The sequence below is a fragment of the Peromyscus maniculatus genome, chromosome 2 (genome assembly GCF_049852395.1).
Source record: "Peromyscus maniculatus bairdii isolate BWxNUB_F1_BW_parent chromosome 2, HU_Pman_BW_mat_3.1, whole genome shotgun sequence".
Classification (NCBI taxonomy): Eukaryota; Metazoa; Chordata; class Mammalia; order Rodentia; family Cricetidae; genus Peromyscus; species Peromyscus maniculatus.
In genome coordinates, this window is record NC_134853.1 from 103,701,377 (window position 1) to 103,717,576 (window position 16,200).

General features: G+C 38.2%; 1 protein-coding gene across 4 annotated transcripts in view; it reads right to left on the minus strand.

Moving 5' to 3' along the window:
* Zdhhc21 (zDHHC palmitoyltransferase 21) overlaps positions 1 to 16,200 on the minus strand; it is a 57,580-nt gene that overhangs the window by 35,654 nt on the left and 5,726 nt on the right. The window contains exons 3-4 of one of the 4 annotated variants that reach the window (XM_042271357.2): positions 8,685 to 8,880; positions 7,235 to 7,333 (exon numbers count right to left, since the gene is read on the minus strand). The exons of 1 other annotated variant lie outside the window; for it this stretch is intronic. In XM_042271357.2, coding sequence (XP_042127291.1) covers positions 7,235 to 7,333; positions 8,685 to 8,838 — 253 coding nt within the window. In that variant the 5' untranslated portion in view covers positions 8,839 to 8,880. Of the gene's footprint in view, positions 1 to 2,391; positions 3,380 to 7,234; positions 7,334 to 8,684; positions 8,881 to 16,200 lie in introns of those variants that run through there. 2 more of the 4 variants (XM_042271358.2, XM_076564436.1) reach the window with 2 other exon arrangements.

Below are 16,200 nucleotides of genomic sequence, written 5' to 3' on the forward strand. Positions count from 1 at the left end.
AGAAAAGGCACTTTGTTTTCACTATAAATTGTTCTAACCACATCCACAAAAACTATTTATTCATCTTCCAAGATAAAATAATTGCTTCCTTATATGAGATGCATATTTTGAAATTTTACCATTAAGAAATTCTTAAAATTTCAGCACTTATGCTTCCACTCCCTTCATAATCTGACAGTAAATGGACAGACATAGCAGTTCTCATGTGTTACCATGTAGAATACTATCATGTAGAGTGTGGAATGTAGAATATTATCATGTAGAGTGTGGGATGTAGAATATTATCATGTAGAGTATGGAATGTAGAATACTATCATGTAGAGTGTGGGATGTAGAATATTATCATGTGGAGTGTGGGATGTAGAATACTATCATGTAGAGTGTGGAATGTAGAATATTATCATGTAGAGTGTGGGATGTAGAATATTATCATGTAGAGTGTGGGATGTAGAATATTATCATGTAGAGTGTGGGATGTAGAATATTATCATGTAGAGTGTGGAATGTAGAATATTATCATGTAGAGTGTGGGATGTAGAATATTATCATGTAGAGTGTGGGATGTAGAATATTATCATGTAGAGTGTGGGATGTAGAATATTATCATGTAGAGTGTGGGATGTAGAATATTATCATGTAGAGTGTGGGATGTAGAATATTATCATGTAGAGTGTGGGATGTAGAATATTATCATGTAGAGTGTGGGATGTAGAATATTATCATGTAGAGTGTGGGATGTAGAATATTATCATGTAGAGTGTGGGATGTAGAATATTATCATGTAGAGTGTGGGATGTAGAATATTATCATGTAGAGTGTGGGATGTAGAATATTATCATGTAGAGTGTGGGATGTAGAATATTATCATGTAGAGTGTGGCCCTTGCATACAGTGCGAATCACTAAATGCCTGCTCAAATACGAAAGTTAAATTTTTAAAAAAGATTCTAAATGTTTTTAGAAGAAGATGACAATAGCGTTCAATTTTCTGAAAGGGTTCCCTTTTTAAGTTCTATTACTTTGGTTTAATGGCTGGGAATAGATCAGCATACTCCAATCTTAACAGAAAAGTGTGAGGAAAACACTGCTGTAGATGTTTTGAAGAAACAGGTAAGTAAAAGTACATCTGTATCCAATGAACTATCTGAAACGATCTCTCACAGTTCCTTTTTAATGGAAACATATCATGGGAGACACTATGGCAGCAGTGTAAACACCTGGAGCTGGCCTTGCTACAGCACACAGATGGAGACACCTGCACGGTGGCCCCCGCACATGTCCCGGCTACACTCAACACCAAACACCCGACTATAGCTAGAGTTTCCTGCCTTGCCCACAGTCAGGACAAATCTCTCTCACCCGCCAGTCCCACAGCCGCTCAGACCCAACCAAGTAAACACAGAGACTTATATTGCTTACAAACTGTATGGCCGTGGCAGGCTTCTTGCTAACTGTTCTTATAGCTTAAATTAATCAATTTCCATAAATCTATACCTTGCCACGTGGCTTGTGGCTTACTGGCATCTTCACATGCGGCTTGTCATGGCAGCGGCTGGCAGTGTCTCCCTCTGTCTTCTTATACTTCCTGCCTAGCCACAGGCCAATCAGTGTTTTATTTATTGACCAATCAGAGCAACACATTTGCCACACAGAACATCCCACAGCACCCAACGCTGACACTGACAATTCCCACAAACAAGCAGACAGGAGATTCTCCACAGTGGGCCAATTTCCACAAATCAATCCTTAAAACACAAACATGTTTTCGTTCTATCATTTTCTGATGAATTAGCATGGAGCAGCCTATGGAGAATCAGTGCTTTATTCCATGTCTAACATCCTCCTTCTGAGGGAAGAGAACATCTGGCTATAGAGGACAGTAACTTCTCTGCCCAAACCAGGGCTCGTAACTTAGCCCACCTGTAACCCTTCTCACCACAGACACTTTTATAGGACCCCAGTTATACAGGTAAATAAGTTTACAAATCAAACAGTATTGATGAATCACAGATTATTTGAAAGCAATTATTTGGTTTACACAAGATTTTGACATTTAAAGAATTTCATGCCAATAATACTTGTGTTTGTTTCACAAAAGAAAGTTCTGATGAATATTTGATACTGCAAGACAGAAAGCTTTTAAATGTTTCGCAGCTGATTGATATTTTGATTTTATAATCTTCAGTACTGAGAACACTACATAAACACATATATGGCATAAGAATGTCTAAAGCCATTTCAGAAATTATTGGAAATTCTGTCATAATACCAAGCCAAAAATCATTTACTGATTTTTTTTAAATGAAACTCAAGTCAAAAATTTAAGCAAAAAATACAAATTTCTTTCTTGAGACACATCTTGCTATTTAACCCTGGCTTGCCTGAAACTCACTATGTAGACCAGGGTGGCCTTGAATTTGTGGGTAACTCCTCTGCTTCTGCCTCCTGAGTAAGATTATAGGCATGTTCTACCTCACCCAGCTCTTCAAGCAGCAATATTTAAGATCCAACATTCCAGTACGATACACCCTGGATATGCTCATTTGATACATGCATGCAGAGGAATGATGGGGGAAATACCAAGTCCTTGTTCTCTTTAGACTATTGTTTCTGTAAGAGAAGAAACTTTGTATGTACAGTTACAAACCCTACCATCTATACATATAATAACATAATAGCCACGATTCTGATCCTAAGTGTTTCAGGAGGCATTCACAAGGGGAAGGCTGTGCATTTAGAACTCAATGACTCGACCCAGCTTGGTGGAGGCAAATGTTACCAAAGGTGCCTCAGATTCATCATTCATTTGATTTAGAATTAAGCCTGCAACTCAGAAATCTTTTACTGTAGCTCAAGTTTTCCTGACCCCCACATTCAGTTATAGGACCCACAGTTTAAGAAGCTGGGGCCCAGGCTAGCAGACTAGCAAACTCCAGTATGCAAGGCACTCAAGTCCACTCCTTTTCTGTAAAACCCAAGAACACTTGTGACACAGTATTACAAAACAAAATCTTCGATTTTAAAAAAATACAGCATGTTCTGTCAGTGGTGCTGTGAATGTGTCCCAAAGCAGACTATGGAGATGGCCACATAGTAAACTGGCTACTTTCAATGAATGAATTAAATGGCAGGTGACTTCCCCTCAACAAAGCCATTTTTTAAGAGCTCAAATAAGATTATTCCACACAATTTGAAAATGACAGTGATATTTCTAAGTTAGGTTACTGTTTTATACTTGTTATTTCAAATATACATGCAAATAATTTTAATAATATATACATGTATAACAATCTCATTTGACTACTACATCTACATGCCCAAAGGTTTTAAAATCAAATTCCAAGGACCTTCTCAAGGAAAAAAAAAAAACCTTGTGTTTAACTTCACCTCATATTTAGTGGATCACATGTATGTTAAAGGTATCCTTTAAAAAAAAAAAAAAAAAGAACAACATGTCTATGAGCGACAGATGTAGCAGAAAGCAGAATCAGTTTAAAAGCTTGCAGGCTACCCAGCCTGGAGTATTCCATGTAGCTGCAGAGACAGGACACCCTGCTCCAATGCTTCCCTAAAGTTATGACATTCTACATCTTAGTCAATAAGAAATGACTCCCAAAAGTTGTCCTCTGACCTCTACATACACACTGTGGCGCGCTCGCGCTCTCTCTCTCTCTCTCTCTCTCTCTCTCTCTCTCTCTCTCTCTCTCTCTCTCTCTCTCTCTCATATACACACAGAAATAAATATGAAGAAAAGGAAAGAAGAAACTGTATATAAAGTAGTTCTGTGTGATTCAATAAATATGGTTAATAACATGTAAGGATTATGGCTTTAAGTTTCTTTTTCTGAAGAATCCAATTATATGAAACTGCTTAACCTTCAAGATTTCACTAAAAAAAAAATCATGATTCTGTATTTTCAACATCTGTCATGCTATATTATTTTCCTATGTTAAATTGGCAACTTTTACTAAGTTAAAAAACATACTTACAAATGTATCACATAACCAGTGCCGAAAAGTACACGGCAACTCCAATCCCCCAAATTAATTACACCAGAGGTGAATGACCAAGGAAAAATGAATCTGCACACACGGTTGAAAAGAAGACAGTGGCAGTCCTAGGTGTGGTGATAGCAGTGTAACTCTCCAGCGAGGTAACCTAGGACAATCACACTCCTACCCAGCTCATCCGCTCAACTGTTGTAAGAATCATGTGATATGAGACTTGTAGACTTCGAAAAAAATTAAAATGTAATGAAGAGAGTTTGTCCATTTGTTTGTTTTAACTGGGTAATAGAGAAGTTCTTTGTTCTCTTAAGAAGAAAACTGCCACCATCAAATAAGACAAGACAAAATGTGAATCCCCGTAAGTCAGCAAGTTTCCCTGGTGTTCTCGGTCACTGCATCTATAAAGATACCAGGACAAGAGGTGCTTTATATGGACTCAAGTCAGCACAGACACTAGGATATTCTTTGTGGGGCGGGGAGATGGCTGAGTGATCACGAGTACTTTCTACTCCTGCAGAGGACCAGGATTCAGTTCCCAGCACCCAGTTCCAAGGGACCAAGGGAATCTAATGCCTTCTTCTGGCCTCTGGGGACACCTGCATGCACATGGTGCACATACATACATACACATACGTACACACACACACACAGAATCCGTAAAACTATGTTATTTGTTTAGTGTTCAATGCTTTTATAATTTCATCACTTGCTGACTTATTTATTTGCTTGCTTGCTTATTTATTTATTTATTTATTTACTTATTTATTTATTTATATGTTTTGGCTTTTCCCCCCAGTATGTATGTATGTATGTATGTATGTATGTATGTATGTATTTATTTATTTATTTATTTATTTATTTATTTATTTATTTATTTATTTATATGTTTTGGCTTTTTCCCCCAGTGTTAAGAGTTTGAATTTGGAGCTTTATTGGTAGTGGATCTGTTTATTTGTCTGGATGGTTCTTTGAGAGACACTGAGTTTAAGTGTCTATGTCACCATGTACTTCAGATGGGCTCAACTTCATCTTCCTCAATTACGCTGATTTTTTAATAAAGTCTCTTATAAAAATTGAGATTTCCTAATTCTCATGTTTGAGTGAGGTTTGAACACAAAGGTCTATGTATTAAGAGTCTGGCTGCGAACAGGAAATGTGAACGCTGACAGACTCTGAAATGTGATTGCTTGTTCTTGCAAGCATCTCGGCCACTGCTATGGATGAAGATGTGACACAAAGGGCGCTCAACCCAAGCTGAGCCAGTGCAGATACCTTCCCCTGCGCCTCTAGGCTATGAGCTAAATGAATCTCTTTTCTCCATCAGTATTTCATTACAATAACACAAAACTACACAAAGAACTAGAGTCTAGGGGTAGGACTGTTACAATAACTCTTTACTGAAAATGTGCAACTGGTTTTACAATTAGGCTTCTGGAAGAGTTAGGGAGAACACACTAGAAAAGCCTAGAATACATAAAGCAAGGCCTTATGGGCAATTCTGGAGGAAGCTCAGGAAGGAGTTAATGTTAATGGAAGCCTTCTCATGTCAATGTGTGCTTCATAAAACTTGCCTACCTTGGGTATTTCATTGTAATGACAAAAACTTAGCAATGTGCCCATTTTTCTCTTCTAAAATTTTAAGATCTAGTAATTTAATTGGGTGACAATTCCACAATAGCTGAATCATGGCTACTCCCTTTAGACTGTCTTTTAGGGACTAGCTGTGTCAGGAACCTATAGATATTTGAGTGTGTGACCACTGCAAACAGAAGTGTTCCTTAGAAGTGGGTCTGGAGTTACAAAAGGCCTGTTTCTTTGTTCTGGGGCTACTGGACTTCAGTGTTGAAGTAGCAGCATAGGAATATGATATGGACATCTTTCTGATATACTGCCCGGGAGGAAGAGGATTACAGAGTACCACCTCTCTGTTCTCACCCCCAAACAAATGCACATTAGCTGCTGAGAGGCTGTGCTGCTACTGCTCTGTGTGAATAAAAATTACATATTCAATACAATGCTACAGCAATACAAACATCAGTGTGAAATTCCTATCTAATCTATACATTTGTACACCAAGTAAGGCTCTGAATGGCAGGTCTCAAAAACCAAGAACCAGGATTTCTGGAGAGCTCTGTGTGGTGACTTGTCAATCTCATTTCACATGGAATTACCACTTTGGTTCCCAGGCTCTGTTACACACTGAAACCATGGGGGAATCTTTCAACAAACACACACCGGTGTCAGTGCCCAAGTATTCTGATTTAACTAATACAGGCTGTGACCTGGACACTGAGATTTTTTTTAAAGCTCTCTGGGTAATTTAAAGTACAAATTAGGAAACCACTAAATGCTATGGAAAATGCTCTGATTCCAACATGGACTACAAAAACATATAGAAAAGTACAGAACTCTAAAAGTTAACATAGAAATAATAAAATGAGCTCAAGAGAGATAAAAGTGAGCTTCTATTGTATCTGGCATATAACAAAATAAACAATCCATTTTCTTTTTTTTTTTTTTTCCGTGATTTGAATGGCTATTTGGCAACAGAATAATAAAAATTATCTTTAATTGATATCAAGATCAAAAGTTTTCAATTCTTCATCAAGTTGTTAGAATCTGAAGACAGGAAATAGTGTCCATAGCACTGAAAATATTTGCTCTAAGCAATTTATCAATATCACAAGGTGAAAACCCTGTTCTTTTTTTTTTTTTGGTTTTTCGAGACAGGGTTTCTCTATGTAGCTTTGCGCCTTTCCTGGAACTCACTTGGTAGCCCAGGCTGGCCTCGAACTCACAGAGATCCGCCTGCCTCTGCCTCCCAAGTGCTGGGATTAAAGGCGTGCGCCACCACCACCCGGCTTGAAAACCCTGTTCTTAAATAAACCAGAATTTCTCAGGTAATTTGTTTCATTTAACAGATAGTTATTTGTTGTAAGTGGCAGGCTCTTCTGGAGAGTAGAGACACAGTTCACAACACACATACACACAGAAGGGAAAAGAACCTACATGTTCAGAATATATATGGATCTAAGGGGCGAGGAGAGAAGAACAGTCACAAAAGGAGGGAGTGGGGAGGGGTCATGAAACTAAAAATGGACATGTTAGCAAAGACTTCAAAAGGGGTTTCAAATGACTTACATAACCCATATATTACAGGTAATAAGATGTGCTAATAAATAATAATTCTAGCATCAGCAATATGGATAAACCTAAAGAGAACCCTACCTGCATGTGGGATCTTGGGGTTTTCAGGGAGTCTTCCAGGATCAGTTAAGGAGGCCCTCACTAAGGCAACCAGACAGAATATGGAAATGCCATAGAATACTGTAATATGAAATTAAATAGAGAAATTAGTCATTCACCCTTTAAAATGTTTTATCAACAAGCATAAAGTTTAAAAAATGCATTTTAATCAACCCCATCAGGATAACTTTATCAATAGACTAGATATTAAAATGAAGAGGATTTCTTTTACTCATCAAATAGTCCTGCCAAGATGATAACTACACTAAATGGACCAATTTAAATGATTTTCTACAATAACTGATAAACTTAAAATAAATGAGATTCTTTCACACAGTGACCTCTGATAATGATAAATAAATGGATGGACTCATTTAAAAGGATCAAAACAGCCTTTAAAAAAATTCTACATTTAACCTTTCATCAACTCTATCTTCAAAATTATCCTGATTATTAGTGAAATTCAATTGCTTCCTTTGATGAATCTTAAGAGAGGTACTCTTAAGAATTAAGAAATGAAGAATTAGAAACTTCTGAATGTTAAAATAACTATAAAAATAATATTAAGGAGCAATTGAGATTCAGTCACAATAATTACACAATTGAAGTTAAAACATGGGCCTTTGTAGGGGACTAAAAAGCCAAGACAGTGAACACATGAAAAGCAAACAGTGTTCACTGAACGTGTGTCTGACTGCAACGTAAGTGTGTCTGTTTGCTTGTCTGTCTGATGTACATCTTACTACGGAGCTCAGACTGGCCTAAACGTCACCATTTTCCTGCTTCAGTCTTCTGAGTGCTAGGACTACTGCATACAGGATCATATCTAGCAATATGGATCAGTCTTGTCACATGTATAATAGGGATTATAATTTCTTATAGCTCTCAGGAGATCAAAATGAGGGGAAGAACATGAAAGCTGTAAACACTATGGATGACTTCATGAGTCATTTTTGGGGTCATGAAATTCTCATCTACCAGTAACATATCCCATCCCCTTCTCAATAATGCCTCCATTTTCAAGCCAGGCACAGTGACACATGCCTAGGGCCCCAGCATGAAGAAGGCAGCAGAAGAATGGCAACGCTGAAGCCATCCTAGGTGACAGAGGGAAGCCCTGTCTCAAATCATCAATCAATCAATCACCTCCCATATCTGCAGTTAAATCCAAAAGAGAAATAAAACTGCTGTCAGGCTTCTCTCAACAAAATGGTCTTCAAGTACTTTTCAGAGTGAAATGAATATGGAGGTAGAATCTTAACTCTGCAAGTCCAAAAAAGCTACTGTTTTATACAACTGTAATTTAAGTAAAAGGTTAGCAGTACTACTGAAATAGCACATTCAAAGGAAGTCATGGAGACAGTCTACTTCAAAACATTCACAATGAGATAAAAAAAATCTTTATAGAAGGTAATAAGACTTAGAAACTTACTTATTATTAAAATGCCTGGAATATGTCCTTCTTCATAGTGAGGAAAGAGGACAATTTTGGGAATTAAAACAATATTGTATAACCAGACAAAGACAATCAAACCCATGCAGCACCAACCATGTGGGTCAACAACAAAGTGAATCCGAAGACCCATCCTGCAGTCCTAGAACTGCCTGCCAACCCACAGGAAGACAACCTAAGAGAGAGGAAAAGGGAAAGTTACCAACACGGAGAAATTACTCAGTGAAAAACTGTGTCCCTGGAAACTACATGACAACATTCACTGAATTTTCTTTGTATATTTAGGTTTTGTCCACTAGGAATTTAGGGGAACAAATAGAGAAAGTTCACTATAATCTTCAAATAATTTAATTTTAATTGTTCATTCTAAATCTTGACTAGTAAAAGTAAAAATTGGCATGATATGCTCAAATGAAAATACTTTTTTATCCTTAACTACAAATGCCATGTGTAGACACAAAAGAAAGAGTGACTATTCCACCAAAAAACATGCACAAAAGTCTTAGCACTTTAACCAGGAGCCTAACACCACAGACTCGAATCTGGTTATCTTACAGAAGAGGTGTGTTCTAGCTGGAAAGGAATTTGAACCGCTAAAGGGCCAAAAACATCTGCACCTCTATCTGGGTAGTACTTTGCAGATATATGCAAATATAAACATAAAGACTGTAATATGTACTTAAAACCGCAATTAAAAAATGTTATAAATCATTTTGAAAATGCTAAAACTAAGTGAAAATTACAAATAGTTAAAATGATTAAAATTTGTGGGATGAAGCCCAGCTAATTTCATTACTATCAACTAAAGAAGACTCTTGTTTAAATGGGACTTGCATTCAGCTGAGAGTTAGCAACAGATCCCCATGATGCAATCTCCAAGTGAGCTGAAATTTCAATCATAAGTGATGTCCACAAAGTGACCTACAGCATATCCATTCTGTAGTAGGTATAACTTACAAAGATTAAACAGCAGCTTATTGTATATAGTCTAGGGGCATCTCTGACATAAATTATTGTGGTATAATAATAAATTAGGCCAGTCATCCTCAAACTTGCAGCAAACCGGAATCAATTAGGGAGCTTTAAAAAAAGGGAGAGAGAGAGAGACAGATTCCCAGACCCCATTCTAGGGCCACTGAATAATTCCCGACAAGGCTCAAAACCCAAGATGACTGCTGCTGGCTCAGTACTTGTACCCGCTGCTTCCTAGACATTGTAGATACAATTATCTTGTTTTGTTTTTTGAGACAGGGTTTCTCTGGGTAGTTTTGGTGCCTGTCCTCGATCTCACTCTGTAGCCCAGGCTGGCCTCGACCTCACAGAGATCTGCCTGGCTCTGCCTCCGAGTCCTGGGATTAAAGGCATGCAATGCCCAGCTGTAGATACAATTATTAATAAGGCATGATCTTTGCTTAAATCAGTGGTTCTCAACTATGAGTCATGACCCCTTTGGCAAACCTCTATCTCCAAAAATATTTACATTACAATTCATAACAGTAGACAATTACAGTTATGAAGCAACAATGAAAATATATGGTTGGAGACCACCACAACAGGAACTATATTAAAGGGTCGGAGCGTTAGGAAGGTTGAGAACCACTTTCTTAAATATACAAGTCCAACTGGAAAAAGTCATTTTAAAGGGGTTAAATTTACTATGGTAAGTTCTAGATCTGTGAACAAGTTGTCAGTAAATGCACAAAAGGTGGGGCCTAGTTACATCGGGATTCAAGCAGGACTTCCTGGAACAGATACAAACTGAGCTTAATCTTAAAAGACGTAGAAGTTATCTTGGGAGAAAAAAAAAACATGGCAAGGGACTGCAAAAAGAGGCAAGAGCAGGGTGACTATGACCTGAGCATCACAGGAGGGTCACAATCTGCCACCAAAAGTTATAATACCTCCCAGGGACTGTGACTCGGGGAACACAGAGGAGTTCTACCATGAGGGAAACAGAGATGTCATTTAGAATGCTCAAACTTTATTCTTACCCACAGGAAAGCTATTAAAATGGGGGTTAAGTAAAATTTCTACTTTAAGTTATTGACACTCATGTGGAGACTAAAGTTAAAGACACATCAGTTAGAATAAAAGAATACAAAAGCCAAAATTAATTTTAGAGAAGAGACCAATTAAAGTAAAATCAAATCAGTGAGCCTTACTAATTTATTCACTACTAGGAATTAAAGAATAGACAAGGATGACTCTCAGATCTGCAGTTGATATGATACCCCCAACTACGTGATTCTCCCACCAAAGGGCCTTTATTTAGGGTGCTCAGCGGGGCCATAGGCTACCAAAACAAAGATCAAAGGCCACTTAAGTTAAAAAGAATACCTCTTCTCTCATCCTTAGAAACTCCCAACTCCTGAAGCAACAGAAAAAAAAGAACTCAGCTAAGCAACAGTAGACTTCTTTTTTTTTTTCATATTTATTTATTTATTTATTTATTTATTTATTTTTCTATTATCAGCTTGATACAGTATAAATTCTTATCCTAATAGTGAAATGTTTCATTGAGGCTTGCCCAGTAATTGAGTAAAACCAAAACTTATTATAAGCCACAGTCATCCTAGGGTTCCTTCCCCCTGCTAGGTAGCCTCCCTGGTTCTGTGGGTTGCAGTCTGATTGTTCTTTGCTTTATATCTAGTATCCACTTATGAGTGAGTACATAGTCCTTCTGGATTTGGGTTACCTCACTCAGGATGTAGTTTTTTCTGGTTCCATCCAGACTTCTTGCCTAGCATCAATCCCCAGAACAACCATGAAAATAAACTAACTTAAAAAAATATATATTTAAATTAAAAGGTACTAGTTTCCCCTTGGGAAAAAAAAATGGCAAGAATTCAAACAAAATACTCTCAACAATTTAAATCAGATAAAGTTCAAATCAGTATTTTTATAAGAATGCTAAAATAGGAATAGAGCCTAGGTCTTTTAAAAAGACCATTTAGTCAGAAACTTACAGGACAGTTCAGTGTCACTAAATAAAGAAAATCAGAGAGAATAAAGAACATTGTGTATTTCCTAGGAATCATCACACTAAAAACTAAAGAAGCACAAATACAAATACATACATAGTTAGAGAGACACATTCCAAAGAATAATTTGAGAGGATGGGAAGCTGAACAGGAGCTTTGCTATGTAACTATCAAGGGCTACAAGAAAAGACAGAGGCTCTGACTCCCAACATACTCAGTAGTAAGAACTTCATTTGCCTCTTCGGCTTTCCATGCTTTGGTTCTACCCAAGACTGAAAACTCATTTCACATGCTAGAGGTCTTTTGTGGCTCATTCCTAATCTTGTTAACACGAGAAACAGAAACACATACAAATCTGCTAAGCAAGTAGGAAAATCATCATCTATTCACCTTTTGAACTGTTTTTTGATTCCTTCAGTTTTGAAGTGACAATGTTTCCTTATTATTAAAGATCAATCCCTCACAACAGAAACTACCACACAGTGACAAAACCACTTAAGATGACTCTGTTTCCCTGAATGAAAATATGAATGGGAAACTCTAAAACAGCATCCTCGCGAAGACCAAGCCCAGAGAAATTAAACAGGGAACACACTGCTGAATACTGAAAACCAATACCTGATCAGTAAAAATCAGCGGCACATGGTCCTTACAGTAGGCCGGGAGAACCGTGGTCTTCCGAGAGCCCACAGCTGCTCACAGCCAAGAGCCTGTGACTTGTGGAGTGGCAGGATCACGCCAGTGTGGATGGCTACCAGGTGTGGCTGATGGCTGGACAGAAACTATTACACACTCTGAGCAACAATCAAGCTGAACAGCGCTGCTCAGGCTTACGGGCGGCATTTGCCAAATACTTTCATTAGCTGGCGATCCCCACATGCTAATTTGTATATTAAATGTGAGCTCATAATCAAACTTTGAAGTGACTAGTTGATGAACTGGTTCGTCAACACCGGAATTGCTATCTGGTGACTATAGTAGAATGACTAGTTTCATATGGATGTAAATTACTACAGCACAAACTACTTTTAAAGAAATTATAATTCAACTATAATAAACTGCCCTGAGGAAATATTTACAATGTTCAGTTTATTCTGAAGGAATACGATCTTTCCTGTCTTGAACCTTCAATGAACCACCTCAGAAAAAATATTTGAGTCACTGAGGGGAAAAAATAACAAAAAAAAAAAAAAAAAAAAAATGACTAAATGACAGAAGATTGCAATATCCGAGTGAAAATTTTAGAGAAAAATAAGGATTAGCCAAAATAACTAACAAGAAATGAAGTCAAACACATATTTGTAATCTTAAGTTTTCTATTTAGCTAAAACTGGTTTTATTACTATTCCATAAGCATGAAAAATATTCATCATTTGCTGTTCGTGTCTGAAGTATCCCCAGCACTCTGCTTACTGTTTAAATTTAACTCACGATCCAAAGCTAATACAAACTTCCCTGGTCCTTTAGTTCACAATGATAGTATGTATGGCTGATAAGCAACAGACAAAGTAAATATATGAGGCATCAACTCACAAACAGAAGAAAATCTAATGGGTCGTCATTCCTGATGAGGAAATGCGGGGTGACTAGGTATTTTTTCACATGTTGAGAAGGCACAGGGAAAAGAGCACTCCTATACATTGCTGACCTGCATGTAAATGATATAGTCCTCTTGAGAGGGCAATTTGGCACACCCATCAAAACGTGAAAGCCTTTAGCCCAGCAGTTTTATTTATACTACCTATGAAAGCACACTCCCAAGTGTGCAAAGTAAACAGAACAAGGATATACAGAGATACAACACTTTTAGTAATCATGAAAGTACAGTACCATCCAAAGGCTATCACAGATTTACCAAACTTGGGAAAAGCACATTTGAGATTAAGGCATTCTGTGCTATGTGCATGGCACTTTACAAAGCCACACTATAAGCCAATCCTGCACTCTAGTTAATAATGACCAATACTGAAGTATGAGGGTGGGGTTCCTGATGTCTGCAAGTTACTCTGAAATAGAATAATAACAATGAAGTTGACTGGTGGGTGGACCGAGAGACAGTGAGTATATGAAGAAGTTCAGACCATCAGTTACAGAACCTAAGTGATGGCATCCAGCTGTTACACCTCCACATTTATTTCCATGTTCATTTAGATTTTTTTCAAGGTGAAAATTTGGGGGCTTAAATTATAGAGCAGCTTGTATAATAGTTTTTATTAGATAAAATAGAAGAGATTTCTACAGAGTAGACAGGAAAGCCTGAAGGCAACGGAAACCAAACTGCTAACCATGCTCATCCATGATACAGATGGGTTCAACTCTTCTGTGCTGATTGAGCTCACTGGGAAGCTGGCTCTGGAAGCTGGGTTACAACCCATTTCAGACCCAAGCATGCTTATTCCATACATCCTCCAAAACCAAGGAGGGGTTGGCCTGCCTGAGTCTGTGACAAGGAGGGAAGAAAACTGCACAACAGCCTAAAAGTAAAAACTCTGTGTCCTTGAGAACGGTAGAAAGTGAACCGTCTCCAACTCAGAATGGACGTTCAGCCGTGGGCGGGCCGTCCATGGAGAGAAAGCTCCCACGCTGACTGAACTGAATGGGAAGTACAGCTGACTGCCTCGACTCCCCAGTGGATTTCTGCTTGCCGCGGCAAGGCCATGGCTTGACGTCACCTGTGTTTGCTATCTCAGCCAAGCCACTCCAGGGTCGCTACTGGACAGTGTAAATCCTAACGTGACGACAGTCTGCTGTCAAGTGCTGCTTCTCGCTACGCACTCCTTGGTATTTCTCTTTCCTTCTGCTCGCTACACTCACTCACCTGGGACTGAACACATGGCCATCACAGATCGTTCTTTAGACCACACAGAACACATGGAGACAGAGTAAGGAGGAAGACAACTTTCATGTTTTCTGTACATTCTTAACTTTCTTCGGAGTCTATTAGTGAGGACATGTAACTCTAAATTCTTTTCAACCAACTGAAAAATAGAAATAGCCTAAAGCACAGACACTACTGACCTTACAAAGTGTTTGAGATTTCTCACTTCAAATTAGTTTTTTTAAAAGTGGTACAGAAAGATCTGCATAAAACAATGTAAAATGTATAATTTTAAAAGATGTTTCTGAGGTTTCTAATGGAAAAAGTCTTATTTAAGAAAATACATTCTTCTTCACCAACCCCACATCTGACAGAGGATTGATCTCCACAATATATAAAGAACTCAAGAAACTAGACATCAAAGTACTGAATAGTCCAATGAAAAAATGGGCTAAAGAGCTAAACAGAGAATTCACAAAACAAGAACTACAAATGGCTGAAAGACATTTAAAGAAATGCTCAACATCCTTAATCATCAGAGAAATGCAAATCAAAACGACTCTGAGATACCACCTTACACCTGTTAGAATGGCTACGATCAAAAACACCAATGACAACCAATGTTGGAGAGGATGTGGAGCAAAGGGAACACTCCTCCACTGTTGGTGGGAATGTAAACTTGTACAACCACTGTGGAAATCAGTATGGCGGTTTCTCAGAAAATTAGGAATCGAACTACCTCAAGACCCAGCCATCCCACTCTTGGGCATATACCCAAGGAATGCTGATTCAAACCATAAAGATACATGCTCAGCTATGTTCATAGCAGCACTACTTGTAATAGCCAGAACCTGGAAACAACCTAGATGCCCATCAACGGAAGAATGGATGGAAAAAATGTGGTACATATACACAATGGAGTACTACTCAGCAGAGAAAAACAATGAAAGCATGAAATTTGCAGGCAAATGGATGGAACTAGAAAAAATCATCCTGAGTGAGGTAACCCAAACCCAGAAAGACAGTTATGGTATGTACTCACTCATTGGTGGATTCTAGATATAAAATAAAGAACAATCAGACCACAACCCATAGAGCCATAGAGGCTATATATATAGCATGGGGTCCCTGGACGACTGTGGCATATAATAAATTTCAGTTTTACTCAATTATTAAAAAAAAATAGCCAAATGAATGGAAACACATGAACTATGAACCAAAGGCTGAGGGGCCCCCAGCTGGATCAGGCCCTCTGAATAGGTGAGACAGTTGATTGGCTTGATCAGTTTGGGAGGCAACTAGGCAGTGGGACCAAGTCCTGTGCTCATTGCATGAGTTGGCTGTTTGAAACATGGAGCTTATGCAGGGACGCTTGGCTCAGTCTGGGAGGAAGGGACAGGACCTGCCTGGACTGAGTCTACCAAGTTGATCGCAGTCCTCGAGGGAGGACTTGTCCTGGAGGAGGTGGGAATGGAGGGTGGGCTGGGGGTAAGGGGAGGGGGTGGGAGGGGGGAGAATAGGGGAACCCATGGCTGATATGTAGAACTGAATGGTATTGTAAAATAAAAAATATATATATATATATAAAATAAAAAAATAGTTGCATACATCTACAATAAAACAAGAGTTACAGAGATCTAAAAAAAACAAAAAAAAAAAAAAGAAAATACATTCTGTCAAGATTTAAAATAAAAAA